Source organism: Eriocheir sinensis, chromosome 43, assembly GCF_024679095.1.
Source record: "Eriocheir sinensis breed Jianghai 21 chromosome 43, ASM2467909v1, whole genome shotgun sequence".
Taxonomy (NCBI): domain Eukaryota; kingdom Metazoa; phylum Arthropoda; class Malacostraca; order Decapoda; family Varunidae; genus Eriocheir; species Eriocheir sinensis.
This window is the reverse complement of record NC_066551.1, coordinates 3,669,919-3,697,418: the sequence shown is the minus strand read 5'-3', so window position 1 is coordinate 3,697,418 and position 27,500 is coordinate 3,669,919. Positions and strand designations below refer to the sequence as shown.

The 27,500-nt window shown below is 43.6% G+C and overlaps 3 protein-coding genes across 3 annotated transcripts in view; 2 read left to right on the top strand and 1 right to left on the bottom strand.

The window, feature by feature from the left end:
- Positions 1 to 16,432, top strand: part of LOC126980202 (low-density lipoprotein receptor-like) — a 144,109-nt gene extending 127,677 nt beyond the window's left edge. Inside the window, exons 17-19 of the mRNA XM_050829836.1 lie at positions 7,361 to 7,500; positions 8,113 to 8,304; positions 10,912 to 16,432. Of these exons, the coding sequence (XP_050685793.1) occupies positions 7,361 to 7,500; positions 8,113 to 8,304; positions 10,912 to 10,953 (374 nt within the window). The 3' untranslated portion in view covers positions 10,954 to 16,432. The remainder of the gene's footprint in view (positions 1 to 7,360; positions 7,501 to 8,112; positions 8,305 to 10,911) is intronic.
- Positions 16,433 to 16,581: 149 nt separating this feature from the next.
- On the top strand, positions 16,582 to 20,640 carry LOC127010336 (uncharacterized). Its single transcript, XM_050884268.1, has 2 exons — positions 16,582 to 18,230; positions 19,843 to 20,640. Exons 1-2 carry the CDS (start codon positions 18,103 to 18,105, stop codon positions 20,078 to 20,080), a joined length of 366 nt encoding a protein of 121 aa, XP_050740225.1. The 5' UTR covers positions 16,582 to 18,102; the 3' UTR covers positions 20,081 to 20,640.
- A 1,171-nt stretch (positions 20,641 to 21,811) lies between these two features.
- LOC127010335 (fibroblast growth factor receptor 1-like) overlaps positions 21,812 to 27,500 on the bottom strand; it is a 39,541-nt gene continuing 33,852 nt past the window's right edge. The window contains exons 4-10 of the mRNA XM_050884266.1: positions 27,419 to 27,500; positions 26,827 to 26,954; positions 26,052 to 26,223; positions 25,382 to 25,438; positions 25,046 to 25,155; positions 24,205 to 24,424; positions 21,812 to 23,437 (exon numbers count right to left, since the gene is read on the bottom strand). The exon at positions 27,419 to 27,500 is cut by the window's right edge and continues 129 nt beyond it. Of these exons, the coding sequence (XP_050740223.1) occupies positions 24,401 to 24,424; positions 25,046 to 25,155; positions 25,382 to 25,438; positions 26,052 to 26,223; positions 26,827 to 26,954; positions 27,419 to 27,500 (573 nt within the window). The 3' untranslated portion in view covers positions 21,812 to 23,437; positions 24,205 to 24,400. The remainder of the gene's footprint in view (positions 23,438 to 24,204; positions 24,425 to 25,045; positions 25,156 to 25,381; positions 25,439 to 26,051; positions 26,224 to 26,826; positions 26,955 to 27,418) is intronic.

Sequence of the window (27,500 nt, the reverse complement as noted above, 5' to 3'; positions counted from 1 at the left end):
GCAAAAGTGGACAATTGATACAGAAATAAGGATGAAAGGAAAAGAAACAGGAAAGATTAACCAGAGGAGAGAAAAAAAGTGGACAGAATTGATACAGAAATGCGAATGAAAGGGAAAGAAAAGAAGAAAAAGTAGACAAATTAGATACAGAAATGATGGACGGAGGAGGAGGAGGCGGAGGCGGCGATGGTGGTGTGGTCAGAAGCCAGCCCACATTGGTCAGCCAGCCTGTCAGCATTGAACTTACAGGGACGTCACGCAACCTCCACCATAAACCCATAAACCACTTCTGTTCTCCTCCTCCTCTCCTCCTTCTGTTCTCCATTACCACCTTCATCCTTCGTCCTCCTTCATCCGCCCTTTACGACTCCCTGTTCCTCCTCTTCTGTTCTCCTCCTTCTGTTCTCCATTACCACCTTCCTCCGCCCCTTATGACTCCCTGTTCCTGTTCCTCCTCTTTCTCCGCCTCTTCCTTTTCACCTCATCATGTACTCTTCCTCCTCCTTTCGTTTCCTCCTCTTCCTCCAACCCCTTACGACTCCCTTCTTCCTGTTCCTCCTTCTCCTCCTCCTCTTTCCCGACCAACCCGCTTCCCATTCTTCTTTTACTTCCTCGATTACGAAAGAAGTTGAGCGAAGGGAGAGAGAGGGTATGGGGGGTAGTCGTATATTTATCCCTGTCCATTCTTCCTTACTCCCTCTATTATGAAAGAACCCAATGAGAGAGTAAACAGTGAAGTCGTATATTTAGACAACAAAGGGTAGGTGAGGTAATAGTGTGTCTGGGCAGGGGAGAGAGGGACGGGCTAGAGGGCGACTTAAGGTGTTAGGGCGTTAAGTAAAGGGATATTAGACCAGCAAGGGGTGAAAGGTCTCGTCACGTGATACAGAAACAACAAAAGGGATGGATGTGAGGTAACAGTGTGTCTGGGTGAGCGAACGAAGGGACAGACAAGAGATTGACTTTAGTGTGTTAGGACTAGGGCAAGGGGGACATCAGAGCGACAAGGGGCAAAAGTTGTAGTCACATGCTTAATAGACATGATAGGAACAGGCGTGAGGGTTGTGTCTGGGCGAGAGAAGGGAAAACAAACAGCAGACTAAGATGTTTGGACTTCAAGCAAGGGGGACATCAGAGCAAGCAGGGGTAGACCGGTAGAGCGAGTAGTAACATGCTGAATAGACAGTAAAGGGCCGGGTGTGAAATGATTATGTCTGGCCAAGAGAGAGGAAAATCAAACAGCTGACTTAGGTATTTGGACTTCAAGCAAGGGGGAGAGGAGAGCGACAAGGGGTACAGTGAAGTCCATTGCCAGATAAACAGTAAAGGGACGAGTATGAGGTAATAGTGTTAGACCAGGCGAGAGAGGGACAGACAAACAGGCCAACTTAAGGTGTTTGAACGTCAAGTAAAAGGGACAGCCAGGGGTAAAGGGTTATATGGTTGATTGACAGCCGAGATACGAGTGCAAGGAGAGGAAATACGAAGAGAAGGGAAGAGAGGAGAAGAGAGAAGAAAGGATGGACTTGAAAAGGGGAGATAAGAGATGACAAATGCGAATGAAAGGAAAAGAAAGAGGAAAGGTTAACCAGAGGAGAGAAAAAAAAGTTAACAAAATAGATACAGAAATGCGAATGAAAGAAACAGGAGGAAAGATTAACCAGACGAGAGAAAATAAGTGGACGAAATAGATACAGAAATGCGAATGAAAGAAACAGGAGGAAAGATTAACCAGAGGAGAGAAAAAAAGCGGACGAAATAGATACAGAAATACGGATGAAAGGAGAAAGAAAAAGGAGCTGATTTGGCGTTAGGACTTAAAGCAAAGGGAACATCAGGGCAAGGTTAAAGGATGTAAAAGGTAAAGGTAAAGATGGGGGTGTAGTCACATGGTCAGTAGAAAGCGATAGGACGAGTGTGAGGCAATGTGTCTGAGTGGGCGAGACTGGAGCAAGCAAACGGGGAACCAAAGGAAACAAGCGGCCGACATAAAAGTGGGTTAGGTGGGTTGGGTGGAGTCTGTGAGGGTGGAAAGTAGATTATAAGGTAGTAAAGTAAGTGGATGGGGTCTGTAAGTGGATGGAAAGTATGTGTGTGGGGTAATAAGATAAGTGGATTGGAAGTAAGTATGTTAAGTTGGTGGGTTATGTAAGTGGGTGGGAAATATATGTGAGATAGTAAGGTAAGTGGGTGTGGTTTGTAAGTGGATGGTAAGTATGTGTGAGGTAGTAAGTGGATGGGAAGTAAGTATGTTAAGTTAGTGGATGGGAAAGTATATGCGAGATAGTAAGATACAGTAAGGTGAGTGGTTGGGTTATGTAAGTGGATGGAAAGTATGTGTAAGGTAGTAAGTGGATGGGGTATGTAAGTGGGTGAAAGTAAGTAAATAAGAAGTACATATGTGTGAGGTAGTGAGTTTTAAGTTGGTGGTAAATATATATATGAGGTATTAATGTAAATAAAATGGGTGGGAAGTAGATAAGTTAAGTTGGCGGGTTCTGTAAGTGGGCGGAAAGTGAGTATACATGCTTGAGGGAGTAGTGTTGAGCATACATAACATTCGTGAAAAATATACACCCCCACTCGACCGGTTCTTATCTCTGCCCTGGGAGCCATACGGTGGTGGTGGTGGGGGGTGGTTGCGAGGGTAACTTTAGTGTTTGTCGTGAGGATAATGTTGCTGTTGTCTTTTATTTTATGTTGGTTTATCCTTGCCCTGTTTGCTGCCCCATAAAATAAGTGTGGATAGAGGTAGAGGGCACACAATTATTATATGAAGGGTGTTATTTTTTTATCTTAGTTTATCCTTGGCCTCGTTGCTGCCACATAAAATAAGTGTGGATAGAGGGAGGGGGTACTAAGTTATTAAAAGAAGTGTTATTTTTTTTCTATCTTGGTTTAGCATTGACCTGATTGACCTGAATAGTGTTAATAGGGTTGGGGGAGGTCACGAAATTATAATAAGGAGAGAAATAAAATCGAGTCATTCCTGTTTTGGTTTTCGTTGGAGTGTACGACAATGCATTTTTATTATTATTTTTTTTTTTTCATTACAGCAAAGGAAGCAGTTAAAGGAGAGGAAAAGATGCAAAGACGAGATAGATTCATTAACTATTTATATTTTTGAAGTTGTATTAGTAGCTTAGATTCGCGTACTATATAAAGGAAGAGGAGGAGGAGGGGGTAGAGGAGGAATAGGATAAAATTAACAGGAAGAAAATAAAAATATATATACGAAAAGGAAGTGGAATGATAGAGAGAGAGAAAAAAAACGAGGATAGTTGAAAGGCGTTGTTTGTTTGTTTGTTTTGTTGTGTTAATAACTTCAGACTCGGTGATTCTAGGAAGAGGAGGAGGAGGAGGAGGATTAGGAAAAGAATAACAGCGAGAAGAGAAATGAAGAAATTCGGGGGAGAAAGAAAGTAAAAAGATAAAAGAAGACGAGAAACACGAAAATAATTACAAGGAGAGAGAAAGACAGAAAAAAAAAACATTGAAAGGAGAAAGAAGAAAAGACGGAAGGAAAGAAGATTGGTTGGAGGGGCCAGGAAGGGTTATCAGGGGGCAGATGTGTGTGTGTGTGTGTGTGGTGGTGGGTGGAGGGGGGAGGGGGGCTTGTCACTGGGTTCTCAGGGGGGGCAGGGGGTCGTCATTGCAGTGCCTCAGGTGTTATCAGGGCGTGGTCTTCGAGGGGGCCCGCCTGAGGAATGGTTGTCATCTGCTTGATTACGGGGCACCTCTCACCTACCCTCTCCCTCCCTTCCTTACCCTCCTTCCCTCACCTTCCCCTTCCTCACCCCCACCCCTTATGACTCCCTGTTTTTCCTCATCCTTACGTCTCATCCTTTACTCAGCTTTTTTCCTCCTACATACACCACCACTACACTACCTACTACTACTACTACTACTACTACTATTATTACTTTCCCACTCTTCATTACCATTCTATCCCTTCCTCGCTCCCTTCATTGTATCAGTTACCCTTCAAGGCCCTTCTTTCTCTCTCTGACCTCCCTCCTCGCCTCCTCTCCTGCTGCCCTTCAACCTTACCTTGCTTCCCTCACTCAACCCAAATCTTCTTCCAGTCCTTCTTCTTCTTCTTCTTCTTCTTCTTCCCCCTCCTCCTCCTCCTCCTCCTCCTTAAGAATTCAAAAGAAGAGGAATATGCTCTTTATCACCCCCAGCTGTGTGTGTGTGTGTGTGTGTGTGTGTGTGTGTGTGTGTTCTCCCCCCTCTTTCATCCTGCTTGGGCTCCTTTTCAATACCCCTTCCCTTCCTCCTTCCTCCTTCCCTCCCTCTCTCCCCTCTTTCAACCCTTTCTCCCTCCTTTTCCTCCCTCCCTTTACTCCCTTTCTGTTCTCCTTTCTTCCTTTCATTTCTCCCTCCCTTTTCCCTTCCTCCTTTCCTCATCCCTTTCTTTCTCCCCCTCTTTTCCCTTCCTTCCCTCTTTCCCTTCTTTCATCCCTTTCTCCCTCCTTTTCCTCCCTCCCTTTACTCCCTTTTCCACCCTCCTTTTCTTTTCTCCTATCTTCCTTTCGTTTCTCCCTTCCTCCTTCCCTCTTCCCTTTCTTTCTCCTCCTGTATTCTCTTCCTTCCTCCTTCCCTCTTCCCTCCATTTTTTCTCTCCTTTCCTCCCATTCTCCCTCCTTTTCCTCCCGCCCACCCAAAGCACTCACCGTCACAAAAGGCAGACCAAGCCAAGTGGGCCACACGCCAACACACACACACACACACACACACACACACACACACACACACACACATTCTCTTTTTTTCCCTGTTATTCATTTTCCTTTTATCATCTCGTCCTCCCCTTTCACTCCTTCCTCTCTTCCTCCTCCTCCTCCTCGTTAAGGGCGGGCCTCGAGGGACACCCACGCGAGACGAGGACGCGAGAACACTGCCTCAAGGGGGACAAGAAGGGGAAACAAGGGGAGAGTGGAGAGAAAATCGTTTGGGCGTATTGGAGAGAGAGAGAGAGAGAGAGAGAGAGAGAGAGAGAGAGAGAGAGAGAGAGAGAGAGAGAGAGAATGTGAATGTCTCTCCGTCATCTCGAGTTTGGTGCTGAATATTCATCTTGAGGTGTGCCTTGTGACCGGCACCACCACCTCCGTCACCACCACCACCACCACCACCGTCACCACCACCAACAACACAACCACCATCACCAACAACAACCCCCACCACTATCATCACTACCATCACCACCAACACCAACCCCCACCACCACCACCGCCACCTCCCTCCACATCCCCTCACTTGCTCTCCTTCCAAAAAAATTAGGAAGGCGCGGCGTCGTTGAGTCGGTCGCCACCACGCCACTGTGAACGTTGATAAAGAAGACAAAGAATGACACGTTCAGATATCCCTCTTTCATTTTTCGTTTGCGAGGTTAGCACTCAAAACAATGTCATTTTTTTACGCGTTTTCCTGCTGTGTGGGGAACGTAACCCCTTTGACTAATTATTTGGGAAACTATATTTTATGATTAGCGAGAAATTCACACTCGCGATCAAACGTGAGTGAGGTGAATATATACGAGAATGTAAAGGCGAAGTGATAATAAGGGAACCAAAGGCCTTGACTATTTATTTTGGAAACTTATGATTAGCTCGAAATTAACTCTGCGCGGCCTCTTCGGGAACGCAACCCTCACATCAAACGAGAACTATATGCATGTGTTTGACCATAACTAAATATGCATCAAACGTGAGTGAAGTGAATGTATACGAGAGTGGAGAGGCGAAGGGATAAGATTGTGTATCAGCTGTGCTTCAGACTGTCGAGAAGGAGGCGAGGTCATCTTCCTTCCCAGTGACCTTGGAAGTAAAAGTAGTATAGTTAGGCATCATTACTTTTATCATTACAGTGGCAGTAGTAGTAGTAGTAGTACATAGGAACGTAAAGAGTCTGCAAGAGCTGCCGGTCGGCCCATACAAGGCAGCTCCTGTACACTCAGCCCCACCTCACCTCACTATCCATGGACGCAGTGATTGGAGCTGCTCGTGATATTCGGTCCATAAGCCAAGACATCCAAACGCAATGATTATAAGAAGGAAACCACATTAGAAATAAGTATTTACGTACACCATTATGTGGTATGTAAATTGCGCGTGTGTGTACTCTACCAAAGAAAGTTACATTACATCAGTTAGCACGCGGCGCTGATATTGTTCACTGCCCGCCTCCAGGATTATCCCAACGCGCTTACTGAGCAGCTACGTGCTGACCCGCGGCGGCCTCAACGTGGCAGACGTATTCAATAATTTGTCACAGCTTAATGGGTCGTGACCTTTCCCGAAACACACACACACACATTGACCTATTGACCTATCTATCTGTCGGCCACTCCTCTAACTCTTTTTAGGAACAGTGAATAGCGGGCTTTTTTTTTTTATGCCCCTGAACTGACTCCTCTGCTGTAAACACACACACACACACACACACACACAAGATTTGCAACTAAATTCGGTTCAAGTGTGTGTGTGTGTGTGTGTGTGTGTACACACACACACACACACACACACACACACACACACACACACACACACACACACACACACACACTTGAACCGAATTTAGTTGCATCTCTTGTCTCCATCAGTCAGAGAACACACCAAACAAAAATAAAAGCTATTTGTTTGTGTAATTTCCATTAAATGCAAGAAGCAGCACAGCAGCCTCCCATCTCCATGACCTGAAGCAACAACAAATCTTGCACCTGTCAGCAGAGGAAGGCTGAAGAATGTCTGAGACTTAAAAATAAAACTGAAGGTCGCCTGAAGCACTTGCATGGGAATGTCACAAGTGGCTTGCTTCAACGGCTGACATTGAACAACTAAACCCCACTTTCGGCCACCTCCTTGGATTCTTTTTAGGAGCAGCGAGTAACGGGCCTTTTTTTTATTGTTTCCTTTTGTTTTTTTTTTCTTTTTTTTTTTGTGCCCTTGAGCTGTCTCCTTTGTTGTAAAAAAAAAAAAAAATGCTTTCTGTGGATTCTGATGAAGCCATTCAGTCTGTCTCCTCTCTGGCCAGACGTGAGTGTCTTAAACTAGTATATGTGACGACTTTTAAACCAACTAGAATGGACTTAAAATATTAAGACACCAAAGGAAGGCTGTTGATATCTAATACAAAATTTACTTATGCAAATTTTAGGGGGAAGATTCTTTTTTTGATCATGTTCTTGTGTGAAGCTGATGGTGCTGAGCCATGTATTGAATTCCACAGGCACTGACCCATCCATAGCTGCTGTTGTGTTAGCTCAGAGAATCTCTAAGAACATTGATAGTGTAGACCACTCATTATGACGGCTTAGCCCAGTTAGACCATATTTGCTGACACTCCCTTCTTGTTTCAGAGGAGCTCAGCAGCACCGTGTTGCCTGAGGTGCAGGAGGCCCCGCCCCATGAGATAGTGAGCGATGGTGACAGCGAAGAAGGCAACGTGGCCGTGGCAGCCATTCTGGCGGCCCTCGGCGTGCTCTGCGTGGCGTCAGCGGTGAGTACAGGGAGCACACGGGGATGTGTACAATGCATTTTTCAGGTGGAGAACAAGACATCCATTATGAGGACACACACTCATCCTCAAGGTTTAAACATCTCACTGTACTTACATTAGGTGTTGAGAAAATTATCCATGGGGACAGCAGTGAGGATCTTTAATTCAACCCCACCCCTTGGAGCATCATTACATGGAGAGACCAAGACATCCATTATGAGGACATGCACTTATTCACATGGTCTCAACATCCCAAATTACTCATCTTAGGTACTGACAAAAATAGCCGTGGGAAAAGCAGGGGGGTCTTAAATTCAACCTCACCCCTTGGAACATCATTAGGAGAGACCAAGACAACCATTATAACACATGCTCATCCTCAAGGCTTCAACATTCCAGAGTACTCATATTAGGCATTGATAAAAATACCCGTGAGAAGAGCATTTTGTTCTCACTCGTTTACTGATCTTGTTCTTCGTATATGCCGATGGCGAAATAAAACTATTATTATTATTATAGGGGGGTTTAAACTCAACCCTTGGAACATCATTACTACACCAGAATAACCATGTAACTTAAAGTGCATCAGGTAACACTCCCATGTCCCTGCAGCTGGCATACTTCATCTACCGGTACTTCCGCAAGCGATCAGTGCACAGCATGAACTTTGACAACCCAGTGTACAAGAAGACCACCACTGAGGACGGCTTCCACCTGGCCGGCCAGCGCAACAACTGCTCCCGGGGGTCGGCGGCAGGGCCACAGTACCAGCACCGGCAGTACGGCGTCACTTCCCCAGAGGACGTAAGTGTCTTGCTGGGTTGTCACTGTCACCATACCCGCCACAACCCGGTCACTCGGTGATTTGAAGGAGGCAAACAACATAATTCCAGCGCTTCATTTTAATATTGCTAACGTCACTGAAACCACCAATGGAATTATTTCTATCAACATCTCGTAATCCAGCTTAGGGAAGTTAATAAAGGGATTGGTAAAGGAATTAGTGGTCCCTCACACATCCCAGGGTGGCCTGCAATCATTCCTCCTCCTGTACATGACAGGTTTTGTTGTAAAAGAGTAATACTGTGTCATGATTCCCAAAACTTATCACAAGACCAACACTGGATTTGCTGTTGCTAAATGAATCCATTTTGGTGAGCTTCATGCAAGAGATTCACAGACTCCCTGAAGGGCCTAGGCTGTGTGTGCTGTGCCCAAAGGAGGGCAAAAGCCACCAAGCCACCCACACACTCCCCACAGGGTGAATTTGAAGTTAAGGTTCATTGACATCACTTACATCAGTTCAGAAACAAAATCAGTATACATTGATGTAAGGGCTTTTATGCTAAGTTCACATACTAGTTAGGTACTTTCCTAGTCAAGATAAGTTATCAAGTAACATGAGAACAAACTTTTTCAGGGATATAGACACTATTTCACTTGAAAATTTCTGTGCAACTCACAACACTGCATAATCTTGTGTGCATCTCTCATTCTTGCCCTGAAGCTCAGCATCTGAGTAATGTCCCTCGCCAGCACCCACACCAATGCCTCCTCCTGCTGCCACGCCACTCACGAAATTCATGCTTTGTAATTGATATCAGTATCTAAAATTATCATATTAGTATTAGGTTTCATTAATCTCAACAAAATATATGATCAACACATTTCTAAATTTTGAATCATTAAAAAATTCTTATTCAAGCTGAAGCACTTTTGAGTTGAGGTATAAATAAAATTGGCAAATGGTGAAAATCATCGACTCACACTTGTGGTAAAGTCTACTTGAGATTGCTATGAAACTCTTTGTTAACTCTTCAGTTTTAAAACCTTCAACTCACCTCTTGATAAGTCATGAAATAAGATAGCTGATGCCAGGGAACTGATACAAGTAATTGTTTGGTTTCTGGTGAGTCACTTTGACCCATTAAGATATATCAGTTATCACAAGGGACTGAGGCATTAGTGGCCGGGGTGTCTGGGCATTGCCATGTTTTCTCACTAACCAAACCATTCAGAATCTCACAAGCACGAGTCTCCTGCACTAACGCACCTTCTCCCACCTCCCACCCTTAGGGCCTTTGTGAGCCAATGGTTAACACGCTCAAATTCTAATGACGGTAAGCCACACCAGAAGTACATTGTGGTCATGCTTATGCTTGCTTGGCTTGCTTCTTGCTCTCTGTCTCTAAGGCTTAAGGAAACTGATTACAAAACTTTAGGCAGCTTTCTTTTGTTTTCCTTTTTTTTCTTTTTGCAGCGGTCATATATAAATGTTCTCTTTTAGCTTATTTTTATTGTGAACGTTTTCTTTGTGTTGTTCAGGAATTTAATCTTTGCTGAGTAATGATTATTGATTAACTTCTAGATGAAAGCAGGGAGGAAAACATCAAAGTAGTTATTGCAGGGTTAATCTTTGAAATGTGACACAAAGTTCTAAAAATAAGTATAAACTCAAGGGGGTTCCTTTTTCTTGTAGACACCACACACATTGATATTCTACTTGCTTACTTTTCTCAAGATCACAAACACTTCCTAGTCTGCAAAACTTACAGCCAAGAAACTTCCATAGCTCAAATCTATCAAAATTTCAAAGTATTTTTTGCTTGTGGTAATTGTTGGACTGAGTGTTCATAATGTGGGTGTAGTGAAGCCACGAAAGCAGTAAAATAGTCAAGTAGACGGACAGGTAGCAGTAGGCATCTGAGCTGTGTAGTATTTGGTGTGCATGAGTCGCTGTAACCAAAGGAGGTAAACAAGTCCCTCCTGCTCTGCCTTTCCCCTCAAACAGACCTGTGTAAATTGGCTGGGGTGTCACTGTCACTGTTGTGTTAGTGCCGGGGCATTGCTGTGTCAGTAAATACTTGGTTTAGTTTGCTGTTTCCCTGTGTATATTTTTTGGCTTGTATTCTTATGGTGTTCAATGACTGTGTAACATGTAGCAAGGTACAGGCTTCTACTTGGAAATTTACTTTACAAATTTTCAAAGTTGTTTATTAAATACATTTTTCCTTTTTTCTTAATTCCAAATTGCAAATTCCAGTATAAAATAAAGTGTTCAACAAATTGACTGTTTACATCAGAAATTTTAAAGATTAAGAATCTCAATGGAATTAGATCAATTTACTTTATAAAACACATTTTTAAAAAAAAATATCAGGTAGTTCCTTCATTCAAACTTTGAGTATTCAAGTGCATAAAGTAACAATTTTTACAGACATTTTATCAGACATTTTATCTGACATTTTATCTAAGTATCTCATTTGTAAGTGGATGAAGCCTGTGTGGTGTATAATACTTATTTACCTGAATCTGCATTAACTCATGAGGTAATCCATGCAAGAATATCACTTCATTGAAACATCTCAAGTTGTTGTTTTCAAAATAATTAACGTTGCCTTGTGTTTGCAGTCCTTGGAGCCTCTCACAAACGGCAGCAACAACTTTGTGTGAGGCCGAGGGACGCGAAACCCTTGCCGGGCATCCGGCCTCCCCTCACCCAGACTCATCGCGTGCCAAATGGCCAACACAGACTCCATATGATATATACAAATATATATTTTAATGATTTATGATGAGATCGGCAATTGCTGCCATAGAAATTCATCTATTAGATTGGGTTTTCTTGTCCCGAGATAGTCTAGATGAGTGAGCAAGTCTGTAGTCAAGAGGAAGATGTGTGCGACAATGATGCAGTAACTAAGTGTGAAGGAGAAGTTTGAAACCTTGCTCCTCTTGGACAAAGAATAAGATATTTGATACAGGAACTAGAATTCTGGTAGTACATCTGCTATGAGTGTTGCACAAGCATGAACCGCTGCAGTAGTGAAGAGGCCGGCACAGAAAGCCTCGAGCAGAACAGAGACCAACCGAAGGCATTAACCTTTGCACTTCTCACAGCCAAAGATACCATATTGAACTACAGGTGGTCCACAGGTGCACCAGGTGAGAGGGGCACCCCTGTGGTGGGCCGCCTCAGTCAGTGACGGTGTGGCCGGGCAGCGAGTGTGGCCGAGTGATGCGTTCCCTGCTCACAATCTACTCGCTGACATAATTCTCCAGAGTTACCATTTTTACAATTAATGTCCTGTACATGAGTTCCCTCAAGTCTTTTTGTATATAAACTCATATATACGGTAATTAAATATAGGAAACGTATCACGCTTCCATTCTTTGTTACAAGAAGCCAGTTGTACAATAACTACCATGCATACACTCATTGCCTCTATACCATTCATGTGTGTTTACTTTAACAAAATTTCTGTGGCATCATTAGAATATGAATGGCTTGATTTTGCAATAGACTAACTAGCCTGTCAGGGGAAAACAACATTGGAATCTTTCAAAGCTTCAACCTGAGACTTGATGGAAAAATCTTGAGTGGAAATGGTGTAAATCTGGACCTGCCATCCCGAGAGCCTCGCGCCTCGCCCCGTGTGAGGCGCGGGGCGTGTGCAGTTCTGTTCTGATGAGTACAAAGGCATTTTGAGTATTTCCCTGTTTAAGAGTTCTATAATGTTACTTTTAGACAGTCATCATGGTTAGTATTGTGCTTGTGACTTCCTTTCTAAATCTGTAATTTCTCCAGTAATTATTGAAAGTATCCTGTATTTATATTACTTCATCAGGTGAATCAAGGAAACGAAAGAAGTGAACTAAAGTCTAGGAAGTTAGATCTGAATCTTAGCAAGTTGTATTTGTTAATAAGACTTACGGTGGAGTGTAACGCCTGAGTCGGTGGACACAAACGTGTTCCTGACTGTGAACCAGACTGTATCAAAAGGAAAACGTCACCCAGGTTAATGTTCCTTAGAAAAACATAGTTCAGTTTAGTTATTTATTCGTTGTATAGTTTGGTTAATTTTGTTCCAGGTTGTTTCAAAACTTTGGATTTAGGGACCTCAAACTACACCTCTTAAGATATGATAATTAGCACAAATGTACATACTTCAGTTATCTTTCTTAAAGTGTTGAATTACTATACATACTAAATGCACATTTTGTTAGTGTTGCATAAACCTGCATCAGGCAAGCAGGTTACTGTCTGGCTGCTGCTGCCATCTTCCACCACCACCACCACCACCTCCTCCTACAATACACTCTTATGTAAGTTTGGTGCAGGAACAAGACTGCATCTGTGTGCCAAGATTTGCAGCGAGAAAACCGAGCACCTACCTGAGATTTGGCGAATGTCTGACAGGGGTTAAACCTTCCCACACACGGCCACATTACCGATGAAGCTTCCACCACAATTACCACTTCTGTGTTGTGGACAAAATCAGGTAGATACCCGGTTCTCCGCCTGCAGCCCACACCAATAAGTAGGTCTCCCCCGAGTGCACATAAAGACTAGACAATAAGGAAAGGAAGATTCATCACATGGTTTGTTTTGACAAGATGCACAATTTTGGTCCTTGGATAAGTTCATGTATAAGGCCTATGCTCTTTTATCTGTGTGAACCCAGGAAAATAGGCCTTGTAATCCTTGCAGGCTCAAAAATGGATGATCCCAGTCTCCAAACAGCGAGGACGAAATTGCCCATTCTAGTCCAGCGTATTGTTAAGACTTTATTTTGGCTAGTTGGTAGGAGGTAATTAGGGAATGTAGTGTGTCTCATTTTGTCAGTGTGCTTTTCTACCAGTATCTTTTGTGTGTAAAGTGTAGGATTATATGTAGTAGGAACCATTCAACACAAGCCATTCAGTGTGATTTTATACATTCAAACGGTGTCAAACCCTTTTTTTAACCAAGCCATTTATTAGCGTCGGGCGCAGAGCCACAGGATTAAGGTCACTTGAATTGGATCAAGCTTTGTCTGTACACATACCACAGTTACATGGATGGCTCAGGAGTCAGTCTCTAGACACGGCAACACCTCGAGGAGAGGGCAAGTGTACCACAGCTGTTGGTTCCTCTTGGAATCTTGTGCTCCAAGCATAGATATTCTACTATGTTATAATATGTAGAGTTATCATCTTTTCTCTCCAGGTTCCTGTCTCCTTTCCCCTCTTGTCCAGTATCCAGGAAGGAGAGGTCAGCTAGTGGTACCAGTATAGAGGAAACTTGTCTACACTATCTTTAGCTTGACATATACCTTATCAGTGTTTACAAACTTTCACTGAAGAAAGTTGTCACATGCCGAGGTCACTCTATATAAAGGCAGACATAATGCAGGTAAACCTACTTTAAGTAATATTCTATTGGTCTTGCCCCAAACATTGTCTCTAAGGGATCGTCACCATTGGGTAGCTGCTGGCCACGGCAGTCACTTCCTGTAGCACACGTATGTAGGTCCACAGTCTCTGACGCGTTTGTTTCAGTTACTTGACCTGACATTTGCATTGAACTGTTTGCTTTACACTAAAGCATTTTGCGCGTCTGCCTTGGATGATTTGTTACGGTAGTCAAAAGGTGATTAGTTTTATGCCTCACTAATTAATGTTAAATTATGAGGCAAAAAGGATTTACATAACATACCATTTATAAAGAATTACTTTAATATTTATATAAAAACATTCAAGTTTACTACTAACCATAATAGCTTCAAAGTCTTATAGGGATTGCCCATTTTGCTGCTTGAGTGATGTTCTGCTGATAGTCAAAACACTTCACCAGTGAACCCAAGTGGTGGCTACTCAGCCATCACAAACAACAGTGAAGCCCAACACTATCAGACTACAGCCAACATTCAACATCACCAGACTTCATTAAGACTGCCAACAGATGATGAACAGTGTTGTGGTGTTCTTATCAAACATAAAACAACAAACTGTGCCTCCTGCATAAGCCAAATACACAATCTAACATGATAAACCCGTTGAGAGCATCCTGCGTACTTTTTATGTACATCGCAGTGGAGTGACTATGAGGACTTGACTACTGGACAGACGACCCCCAAGCAGCTGTTTGATATATTAGGTGTTCCCTGTACATGTATTTGACCTGGGTTCAATTACATAAAAGTTGAGTTGCTTAATTTATAAATGGTATGGACAACTCATCACTAGTTGAAATTTTACCAAAGATTATTCTTAAACCCTGTTACTTCCTCAAGACGTATCTTCATAACTAATTATTTGGGCTACACTTCATATGGGAGAGGCAAGCAGGTCCTGATCCATATCTGAGTATGATTTGATTATTACTGGGTAAAAACTAAGGAAGACTTATTCCTGTTCCTTGTGTTTTATGTGCATTATTTTCCTGAAGTAAGAGGAAAGATTTCAGAATGGCTGACAGCATTCATCAGAAGTTATGATTGTTTATCTGTATATCTGTATTATGTATGTCAAAAAGTAGACTGTCATTATATTCCTAAGTGGGTCATTAGGTTTAAACTGTGATATACAGTGTAGTAATGTTTTTGTCTCATTGTTTAAGAATTGTGTACCTAAATGTGTTATGATAGATATGGTATATTGGTATCACACAAGTTTGTAAACATGCAAAATGAGACATTACTTTTCTACAATTAGTCTATGCGTCTTATTCATCTGATATATTGTGTATGGTGTCTTAAGCATTTTTATCAGTGTGACTGAACATTTTAAGGTGTCCTTAAAGTTGATGGGTGGATGAGACAGCTGAGTGGATGTCGTGTGTGATTGAGTGACAGATTCGTGTGTTTGTGTGCACGCGCTGTGTTAGTAAAGTTGCCGTGCTGGGACACCAACATGCACTGCAAGACAACCACATTTGTGCTGATGCTGAGGGCTGGAAGTCGTCACTGAACCATTCTATTTAAAAAAAGTCTACTGCCCATGCACCTGAGCATGTTGACCTTTCTAGCTTCTCATTGGTGTAATAATTGACTCACTACAGCCTCCATTTCAATATTATATTCGGTAATATTTGCACGAATTGGTCAAAGCAAAACCTTTCCACAAGTCTCATTGGCACAAATTTTTGTAAGTCATTTGTCATACTTGCAGGTGTCATGTCCCTTTCACGGGTACTTGAGAGCTTTCCTGAGGTGGAATATCTTGAATGGCTTTACCCTCTCCCACTTCTAAATCACTAATGATATGTCACAACGGTGGAGTGAACTGCCTCAATAAACTGTGCGTCTCTCAGGCACCAGCATGAGTTGTACACACTGGCACAACCTATTACTGAGCTACATCGTCCCAGGGGGCACGTGGACAAGAACAAACTTATATATGGATGACTTTTAACCTAAATTAAATATTTTATTACTATGATCAAGTAAATGTCAAACTGTAGTCTTTTTATAAAATGACCCTTAAGAAACATTCTCTGTCTTGGCCCACTGCACATATATAATGAAAACCCTGACTTAGAGACTGTTTTCAAAGGAGTATCGGATCCGTCCCAAAGCCCAGACATCAGACCCGCTTCCATCTTCATTCAAAACTACCCAATATGGCCAATAAAATTCAGATACCTTTGCAAGTGAACATTAATATTAGAGATTAGCAGTTTATTACAGTTATTTTTTCATTAGTATTGTTGTTAAGATTATTATTATTATTATTATCAAACTTTAAAGCAGAAAATACGAAGCTAGTTACTTCTTGCTGAGTGAACAACATGGGCTTCACCTGATGCCCCTTCAATTATTACCTTCAACAAGAGTATCATGCATGGCCCCCAATCAAGAGCATAAATATAATTTACTTCAGACAAAACTGTGGATGAAGCACTGAAGGCGCTCCACCTGTGAATATCAGAACCAGGAATCACAATTTTACCTGTAGCTCACGTCCTCCCTCAGAGGCCTGGCGAGGCAGTGTGTGGCAGAGACAGGAGTGAATGAAGGTGTGAGTGTGGTTCCTTTACTCCATCAGATATTTCAAATCCACCAAGCTTTGAGCACAGTGTCCAATTTGTGCTTACATTTAGGTTACTACTATGGTATTGTATATTAGATTATTGTAACTCAGTTTCATAACAAAACACTTCATTTGATAAGCATGTTTTATTACTCCCTGGTGCCTGTTTGTCCTGCCCTGGCTGCTGAGGTGAAGGACTGTCCTGTGAGTAGTGTGTAGCCAGGGGATATAGTCTTTCAGGAGTCCTGCATTCCTGCCCATGCTTAACACTAACACCAGCCCAGATGTAAGGCACTAATGGATATATCATGCAGATATGACTGTTAGGACATAAGTGTGATAGTATATACATTAGTGCCTTACACCTGTTGGTTCAGGGGAAGGGTTTGCACCAGTTTCCCCACCAAAAAAAAAATAATAAATAAATAAAAAAAAACTATTAGCTAAAAACAAATTAAGAGGTAGAGGTCAGGGTTGCAGTGTGAACCTTGATCTTGATCCTGTCTTGCTGGGGGGCCCGAAAGCACAGCAGACCTCTAGGCATCTGCATCAAGTGGTGACAGGAGCAGGAGCAAAGCCTGCGGGACTCCACCCACACCTGCACCCATCTTACCCCCACACCTTCGTCCACACCTGGATCCACCTATCATCCACACCTGCAGGCCCAGCGTTACCAGATTATTGTCCTCAGTACTATACAAGGTATTTATTGGTTTCTTATAAATAACTATCGTAAAAAACATCAGTAATTAACGATTTTAACAGTAAATTTATCGTTATATGTGATTGATTGATTGATAGTTTATTGTTGCAAGTAAACAACAAAGAAGAAGGGAGGAGCATGCCATCCCAACCCCCAGGCAGTACAGAGTGTACGTGATTATACAACTAAGGATACATGTGGAAGGTAGCACCAGGAAACTAAAAAGATACAATGGTAGAGGACAAGTGCTAAAAAAATAATATATATGTGCAGATGCGACAGTTTTGGGGATCCGGAACAGATAAATGCAATATTCTGAATACAATAATTTGGTAACGGGGCGGCAGAACAACCACGCAGATAGAAGTTCAATTTGTAATGAAACGAAGGGACGAGAGCCACGTATTGTCTCTTAAGCACCAAAGAAATAGAGCGAGCCTGGCAACTAATGCACGAGGGAGGGTGGTGCAGCATCCACTGGGGCAAGATCAAGGTCAGGGTTGTATCGTGTGGGAGGGTTCGAGGTGGATATAGGAGAGTAAGTCGGGTGGTTCCGCCGCGCCCATCCCTCCCACCCTGTTGCTTGGCTGTCTACCGCTCATCCACGTGACCCGCTATCAGTCAGTCTCCCGGCAGAGGAAGGCAGGAGTGAGCAGAAGCAGCCAGAAGTGATCGGAGGAGGCCGGGAGTAAGCCGAGGAAGCAGGGAGTGAACAGAGGAAGCCGGGAGTGAACAGAGGAAGCCGGGAGTGAACAGAGGAAGCAGGGAGTGAACAGAGGAAGCCGGGAGTGAACAGAGGAAGCAGGGAGTGAACAGAGGAAGCAGGGAGTGAACAGAGGAAGCCGGGAGTGAACAGAGGAAGCCGGGAGTGAACAGAGGAAGCAGGGAGTGAACAGAGGAAGCAGAGAGTGAACAGAGGAAGGCGGGAGTGAACAGAGGAAGCAGGGAGTGAACAGAGGAAGCAGGGAGTGAACAGAGGAAGCCGGGAGTGAACAGAGGAAGCCGGGAGTGAACAGAAAGTTTCGTTTAGTCGGCGCAACATCTGTGGTCATATGCCGGGGGAGTGAACAGAGGAAGCCATCGTCACTCCTACACGTGAGGGCATCATGAAGGGGTGCCGCAGACGGTGGGAGTTCACGGAGCAATCCACGGTGGAGGAAAGAAGCCACCTAGCGCGCATTATGAAACGCCGACAACCAGGCAACGTGCTACTCGTGGTGGGACGCGCCGCAAGGTAAGTGCAGATCCTGTGCTCTACTTGCTGTTGGTGGTGGTGGTGGTGGCGGTCACGGTGCGTGGCTGTGGTGACTGACTGGCTCGTTTCATTAGCGTCTGGGCACATGGGCGGTGGACCTTACGTTGTCTTAGCTCTCAGGCTCCGAAACCTACGAATGGGCGAGCCTTTGTAGGTATATCCTCCCATCCTGTGATTCTAGAAAGTTCGCCGTTAGTTGAAAAGTTTGGAAGTGTAGCACGATACACACGCTGGGGTGTAGGCTGTCACTTTGTGGACAAGAAATGCTTCGGCCAGTATTGTTTTCCTGAAATCAGTGAGGTCCTTCACCACAGTGAGAACGCGAGTCTGCTCAACGAGGGTTGACTTGACTCGTCCCAGTCCTCTATCTGTCCATCGCTCGGGGCTTAACTGACGGCCGGCTCCACAATCGAAGTGTCGTTGTTTGCGCCCAAACCAAACTACTCTCCATAAAGCTCAAGTTAGTCATGACCAGCGATGAATGAGTGGTCCGAAAAATAACGTAAATTTACACGGCAGAAATACTGTCTGAAACCACTATATCAGTATATTCTAAACCTAGAAGCACGTGACCAGCTTGTACGTGAGTTGCCAGATTCTATGAAACACGTGAAAGCAAGGCAGGGAGCCGGGACAATAATTATGAACATTTTGTACCCATCGCAGAGTATCCGCGAAAATACTTAAGCTTGTGACAACAAATAAGTAATTACACGCTTCCAGCCTTCCGCATACTTATGTGTCAACCAGTTGACGGCCGCAGATAAATCCCTGCAGTGTCTCACCTTTCTTAGCAAACCGGTTTTGTTGACTTCCTGCACCTCGCCTCGCAGCTCACGAGACGGACTCACTTTTCGCAGCTTCTCGTGGTGAAATCTTTTAACACTACTTAACAACACCCCAAGTCGGTGAGAGGACTTGAAGGACCTCTTCACTGTGGCCAATATAGTGCTTCACAGGCTCACACGCCCTCAAGACGTGTTGTTCAGACATTTTGGTTCGCAAACAAGATAAAGTCTAAAGTCTATAATAGCAGAATTCTTAAATAAATAAAAAATCAATAAGAAGTTGACAAACACAACAAGATAAAGGAGTACGTGCATACACGAATCTTGCTGTAATAGAAGCAAACACGCCTCGTGTACTCGACGGCCCGGCTGTTGGCCTCGCTGTCGCGGCGCGTTAGGGGCGATACGGCCTCTATCACTTCCTACCGATAACAGAGATGGTCCGCGTTGTCAACACAAGGATGAGTGGCCTTCCTTCCACCCAGGACAACAGCCGAGTCCAAAAAAGACCGCCAAGGTTACAACAAACGTCCACTTTTCCTGAGTGACTACTCCGATCAAGCTCGAGTGTGAGCGACACAAACCAAACGTCAACAGAACCTTGACCTTGATAGGAATTAAGTGTCAGTCACGATCCACGCGCTGCCAGTCAGCCCCAAGACAAGACTGAAAGCAGCACCCTCCCCTCCCCTCCCTCCCTCCCCTCGGTGTCACACAGCCCCTGTCTGTACAACAACGTGCCACTCAGACACTGCCTATCTCCCCCGTAACACGATGCCAACGCGTGCTCCTCCCTCCCTCAGGTGCCGCGTGGGGACACACCAGGAGCTGCGCCTCAGCGTGCCCAACAACATGACCCTCGGCCAGCTGTGCCGCACCCTCAGGGACCGCCTGGAGGTGAGCCCCGCACACTCCCTCGTCTACTACGTCGGGAGCACCGTGGCGGCTCCCGGCACCTGCCTCGCCACGCTGTACCGCCAGCACGCGCACGTCGACGGCTTCCTCTACGTCACCTTCTCCGAGGAAATCGCTCTCGGCTGACGGGACGCGACGCGCCGGCCGCCACCCATTGCTATCACTGATATTACGCTTGACTCATGTAGCTTATATTGTACATATAAATCATTTTACTCAGTTTGCTGTTACTGATCTGTTTATTTATCTCTGACATTACGTTGGACTCATGTAGCATATTTTTTTACATGAATAAATCATTTTACACAGTTTGTTGTAACTGATTCGTCTATTTAACACAAGTCACCGCCAAAACATAATTACTTGAAATATCGCTTTCAGGAAACGTCATATCGGGGATTAAAATTTAATTTCTATGTGCACACACACACACACACACACACGCACACACACACACACACACTTATCGGCTTTGGTCACCTCAGGTCAGGTCACGAAGGTCGCCTGGGAAGGGTAACGGTTGTCACTTCGCCCCAACACAGCAGCCGGCACGTGTTCCTCCCGGCGTACGGAGAATGAGAATCCAAAGCTTACGAGCGAGGGAAATGATGACCCGAATCAGTCTACAATGGGAAAAAATCTGCAGACGAACTAAGGAAACCACCTCTTCCCCCTGCCACACCCCTCCTTCCACCCTTCCACACCTGCCTCACCCATCCTTCCACCCCTCCACACCCCGCCTTCCACCCCTCCACACCTACCTCGACCCTCCTTCCACAAAACCCCTTAGAATTCACAAGAGACAAAACTCCCTGGACAAAAATCCCTTCATTAAAGTGTGAAACAGGACAAAACCCTTACGTATATTTTTCAGTTTTAAGTCTTTGATACCATATAAGAAATACCCTTACACTCACAGGAGAAAAATATAACCTAAGCACACCATATAAAAGCTGATGTGCTTCTATACACGAGGAAATCTTCAGTCAGTCATCCCCAGAGGTAAAGTTGGGGCCATATGCTACAGCCGCGTAATCCTTCATGACTTACCTTTTGATCCCTGTGCTGCGTCTGTTAGGGTGAATAAACCACGCAATTCCTCAACTTCCATGGAAATTCACGTTTAGTTCACACGGAGGCCTGTGACAATACCAAGGCCCCCCAGCAGCGCGCGTGCCAATCAGTTACGAGACAATGAAGCAAAAGACATCGCCTGGTCACATAAATAAAAATACCTGATTACTGGAAAAGAAAATCGTCCGTAGTATTAATCTCCCCCATTCCCGTTTTCTTCTCTACCCTTCCCTTTCCCTTGGCTGTCAACTGCAGTTTTAAGCGTCCCCGGGGGGTTGGGATTGACTAACACTACCTCGAGAGAGAGCGGATGGGGTCGAAAAAGTGTTGCCTTCGTGGGGTGAGAGGCAGGACATCTTCGGCTTCCCCTTCCTATATTTCATGAATAATTAGTTTTCTATTTGTTATTGTAGAAGGAAATATATTGAAGAGTATCAGAATATTTTTTTGCATTTTTTGCTGAAGTTAATATATTCTTTTTAGTTTCGAAAGACTTCCGTTTCTATTTGATAGTAAACATACAGTTATTCCTGAAGATTCCTTTATAATTGTCCCCAAGAATGGCAAAAGACGGCAGATTGATGACTAAATATGGCATTATTATGGGAATGCTTAACATATACCATAAAAAAGGTCATTTCTTGGCGACCACCTTGATATAAGACAAAAATGACATAAATGACACGACCTGGCAACCCCTCTGTGGCTGCCCAGGTGTGTGTGACCAGTCATTCAAATGTTAACATTGTCATGCACACACACACACGAGAGAGAGAGAGAGAGAGAGAGAGACTATACACTTACAAACCCTGTTAGTATGGTTAGTGCAAGACCCTTCACTGAAACAATGCATCGGTGAAACAGTGACTGACAGGAGTTTACGTACTTTCTATGTATGTACTTACAAAGGCAATATACCATTCACACGCAAGTTGTGTCAGTGTGGCTACATACCATTAGAATGCGTTGCTACATGCAGTATTTCAGCTCTCAAAAAATGTTCATCCTATGGCAGTCTTCGTTCAACCCGGTAGCAGCGACGGGCCAAATTTGTGGCTTTACCATGGCAGCGAGGGGCCAAATTTGTGCCACGATTTAACCCCGCCAAAATAAATGATACATAAACTGACCCCAAATGCTTCGATATATATTATGAAATGGTTTGTGCAAGTGATGATTTTTTCTCATTTTTCTCGCTTAGAGGGACCATTAAGAAACATGATCCCTGCTGCTACCGGGTTAATCTTGCTTTTTGTGACAATATGAGGAAAGTACACATATATTGGGTTGTATTCTTTATCCATCAAAGACAAAACTAAAATCAAGGGGACGTATCGAAACAAAAGAACGGCCTGACAGAAACTTTTACAGTACTGCGTGCATTGCTTGGAGGCAGATGGGGAGGAGCAGATTGGGTTGTCTTTATTTATCCCTTAGAGGCAGAAGTAGAATCAAGAGAACGTATTAAAATAAAACAACAGCGTGACCGATGCTGTGGAAATGTGTGCATTGTTTGAGAGTGGCTGGAATAGACTACAGAACTCAATGATATCAGAAAAAAATACTCAAGAATATAGAACTCTATAAAAATGAACATTCAGAATAACTGTTAAACATTCTTACTATTTACAATACTTTTCCATGCATTGGTTCAATTTCTTGATTTTTTTCTTCTGATATGAGATACGTCATGTACAAACCGTTATGAAAACTTTACTTATGTTAGTAAAATACAACAGTTGCCTTTTCCTGACAGTGTGGAGAGGCCATTTACAGTAAGACAATCTGTCGGTGTCTTTCAGCCTTATTACAAGCCCTCCTTCCTTGGCCATTCTCGGCATCAGTTCTAACAATATCAGTGTGCCAGGCCTTTCCTTAAAAGCTTTCTAATTACCACCTTTAAAAGTTAATGACTAATATGAAAAACTGGCCAAGACAATAGTAACTGGAAATGAAGTATTATGTGTTTTTTAACAAAGGAAAAGAACAGTTTAGGAGATGTTGTTTTTCATTTGGTAGTAACAGACATCTCTCAGGAAGGAAGAGCTTGGAATATGGTCGTCTCTGTCTACATCGTGAAGAACAATACCACAGGACAAAATCTCCAAAGGACAAAATCCCTGACAGTACAAAACACCTGAAACTTAACCACCTGAAAGACTCGGCTCAAGAACATCAACAACATAAATTATATTTGTTCTGCTCTGCATTGTGACTGAAGGGGTTTTGTCCCTGAATGTTTAGGCCGAACCCTTCTACTTCATCATACAACAGCTGCGTCTTCTGACCGTGAGTAACAGTTGGCAACTCTGAAAGAAGACCTGGTGGAATTGTCTCCATGTGGGTGGACTCGAGCGACTCCTATGATGCAGGTGTCATGAGGTTCCAAGATGCCAGATTCATGTATACCTGGAGAAGAATTAATTACTCTTGATAAAGCAAATGAATCTTAGTAATGAAGTTATATTAGCACATATCATATCTGTCTGCTTTAAACCACTTGTACTTCAGGCAACAGCAAACTACATCTATATCAACAATGAAATGGACTACATATATTCTGTTTCCCACCAAACTTGTAAAATATCTATTGTAAAACATTTGATATCTGGCTGCGTGCTTTGGAAAATACACTGAACTAATTGTATATTAATGTTAATCAAGGGAGCTGAGTTATGCTGAGAGTACAGAAATTGATATTGTTTGGGTATGTGAAGAGGAAGGGGGATGGTGAGGCAATCGAGAGCTGTTGGGGTGGAACTGCCTGGTCGTCTCCCACCAGACAGGTCAAAGAAGATAAGGAGACAATGCAGTGGCAGCGTAGTTTTAATCCAGTAGCAGCGACGGGCCAAATTTGTAGCTTGACCGTGTACCAGCGATGGGCCAAATTTCTGCCATGATATAAACCTCCCAAAATAGATGATGCATAAACTGATCACACATGCGTTGATATATATTATGAAATGGTTTGCGTGAGTGATGATTCTTTCTAATTATTTTACATAGAGGGGCCTTTAACCTAACCTAAGAAACATGACCCCCGCAGCTACCGGGTTAAGTGTATCATCAAACGTCTAACCTCACAAGATATTACAGGAAAACTTGACATTGAACAGAGGATGACGATGACATATATTACTGACTGAACAGACTGCGTGTAGACTCAGTTCACCAACCTTTTATAAGACATGCCAAGTCCTAATGCCTTCCTGGGGTGAGCAGGGGAGAGGGGTGAAGGAGAGGCAGTAATGAGTACCCGGTCTCATGCTACCTCAACCCCCTGGTAACAGCACAGCACAGCAGGGGTCATGGGGGAGGTGCAGAGAGGCCGTGCAGCTCATAACACCCCCCTCCCCGGCTGGGTCCCCGCACTCACCGACACCATCCACCCAGCAACTAAAGCAAGAAAAAGAGTTGAGCTAGACAGACTATTGAAACAGGCATAAAGCTACACAGATAAATAGACACACTCAATCTCTTGCCTGATATTTCAAATGGCGTATTAGTCGTAAATTAATAATGTGGCTGATTTTTCTTTTTTTGATACATTTTTTAGGCATGGTTAGGCCTAGTTGGTTTTGCTAATTTTTTTACAACGGCCAAACCAGCCATATAATTTAACCCGGTAGCAGCGACAGGTCAAATTTGTGGCTTTACCGTGTAGCAGCGACAGGTCAAATTTTTGCCATGATATAAACCGCCCAAAATAGATGATGCATAAACTAATCACAAATGCGTTGATATATATTATGAAATGGTTTGCGTGAGTGATGATTTTGTCTCATTATTCTCGCTCAGAGGGGCCTTTGAGAAACACAATCCCCGCAGCTACCTGGTTAATATATAATACAAATATCATCATCATTATCATCGTTTAACATCTATTTATTCCCTATGGTGGGGTTGGACGGGATATGAGCCTCCTCCACTGTTGCCGGTCCATAGCATATATGTAATACAAATAATATAATACAAAAAATATAATACAATGTTTAAAAATTCTGGCACCTCTCTCACCTCCAGACCCACAGACAACAGTAGGAGACTGGTCGTGGTCATCAGCCTCTCGCTCGCACTCGACACCATGCTGCTGTTTGTGGTCTTTGTGGTCATGGGCGGAGGTTCTTCTGAGGGGGCAATGATGCAAGCTCTCATGATATTTTATTTTATTTCATTCTATTTCATTTAATTTTCCTTATATTTGTTTATCATTATTTTTTTTCTTATTTATATATCTATTTTTTTCATTTTATTATTTTTGTTTTATTTATTTTCTTAATCTTTTTTTTTTTTTATATGATTTTTTTTTAATGTTATTTCTTGTTTGTTCGTTTGTTTGTACGCGTCTCTCACCTGTCGGGGCTGTTAATGGCGCTGTGTTATTCTTCTGCATGGCTGCTGGCTCCTCACCTGATGGAGGGAATACTGTTAAATCTCTCTCTCTCTCTCTCTCTCTCTCTCTCTCTCTCTCTCTCTCTCTTACATAAAACTAACACACTCATTTTGGAACCACAACTATTAACATTATTATTATCATTATTATTATTATTACTATTATGACATTGCAACCCATTTCGTGTGTCCGACCCTCCATTAAGGTTCATACAGACTTCTTTACTTTTGTGGACCTTGGTTGCTTAGTCTGTGATGATGAGCTTTACATTTGCTAATTAACATGCCCTTTTAGAGCCTGTATTCCCATCTACTCCCCCTCATCAGGCATTCCAGTAAAGCCAACTTGTAATCATGAGTACAAATTAATTCTGGAAATGCATAAGATTTCAGTTGGCAAAAGTGTCTGGTCAAAGGCGCTAATGACTGTAAATGGTGAATGCTTTAAAATGCTTTCATATTATAAGATAAGACTAACATACCGTAGCATTTCACTCCCCAAACCCACTGGCCAAAGAGGTACCCCACTAGCTAAATACGTTGGGGGGGGGGGGAGGGGTTCATGTCAGGCGCATCACTACACACAGACTGTAGTGCTAACATGGAAGACTCAGACGCAAGACAGTGTTACCATCAAGAACGTGGACTCTGACGGAGATGGGGGAGAGGTCGGCTGGGGCGCACGTGTAGGCCCCGGAGTCCTCGGCAGTGGCGGAGAGGATGAGCAGGTGACTGGTGGTGGTGTTGGGGCCCTTGTCCAGCATCACCGCCACCCCGCCACGACTGCTAATGTAGCTCAAGTTCTGGGAGGGGCGGGGAGCAACGGTGAGTAGATGAGTAGATGATGTATGATAGTATATGATGTTAGATGATGTATAACAGTAGATGATGTTTAATTATAGATGTTTGACCCGGTAGCTGCGGGGATCATGTTTCTTAATGGTCCCTCTAAGCGAGAAAAATGAGAGAAAATCATTACTCACACAAACCATTTCATAATATATATCAAAGCATTTGTGATCATTTTATGTATCATCTATTTTTTGGGGGTTATATCATGGCACAAATTTGGGCCGTCGCTGCTACATGGTAAAGCCACAAATTTGGGCCGTCGCTGCTACATGGTAAAGCCACAAATTTGGCCCGTCGCTGCTACCAGGTTAATAAATGATGATGTCACATTAGTATTTATAAGTTACATGGCTAGTTTGGTTGTTTAACTCCATTTGAGGGAAGGAGTTCATTGGAAGTGTTGGATTTTCACAGTTAAGTCGACATATTACAACTCAATCATTCGAGGTGACATAGAAAAAAAGAGTCAACAAATGGATACAAAAAAGAAAAATCACCCACATTATTTTTGCTACACTAATACGACGTTTTAAAAATCAGGCGTGTGTGTGTACCTTGTGTTTGTGGTACCAGAGGACGTTCGCAGGAGGCTCGGGCAGGTTGTACAGGACGCAGGTCAGGTTGATGGTGCTGGCCTTCTGCACGTACAGATCCGGGGAGCCGAGGATTTCCATGTGTGGCTCTGGAGGGGAAGGGAGGTTAGGACTGGAAGGGTGTGTTGTGGAGTAGGGGTATGTGTGTGTGTGCTCTCTCTCTCTCTCTCTCTCTCTCTCTCCTCTCCTCTCCTCTCCTCTCCTCTCCTCTCCTTCCTCTCCTTCCCCTTTCTTCCCTTCCCTTCCTTCCCTTCCCCTTCTTTCCCCTTCTTTCCCCTTCCTTCCTTTCCTTCCCTTCCTTTCCCCTTCCTTCCCTTCCCTTCATTTTCCCTCTACTCCTTCCCTTTACACTCTACTCCCTCCATCTCTCCCTCTCCCTTCTCTCACCCTCTCCTCTTTCTTCTATTTCTACTTTTTTTCCTTTTCCTTCTCTTTCTCCTTCTCCCCTTTCTTCTACTTATACTTTTTTTTCCTTTTCCTTCTCTTTATCCTCCTCCTCTTTTTCCCTCTTCCTCTCTCCATCCCTCAATCCCTCCTCCCCTTCAGCCCTCACCCAGCACTTCGAGGTACAGCGTGGCGGACATGATGGGCTTGGTGGTCACGTGACACTCGTAGGCGCCTCGGTCCCGCGGGAG

Bases quoted from the DNA above. Each gene is read 5' to 3' on its own strand.
- LOC127010336 (XM_050884268.1), top strand. From the start codon at position 18,103: ATGAAGGGGTGCCGCAGACGGTGGGAGTTCACGGAGCAATCCACGGTG. The intron at 18,231-19,842 runs GTAAGTGCAGAT...TCCCTCCCTCAG, and splicing joins GTGGTGGGACGCGCCGCAAG to GTGCCGCGTGGGGACACACC.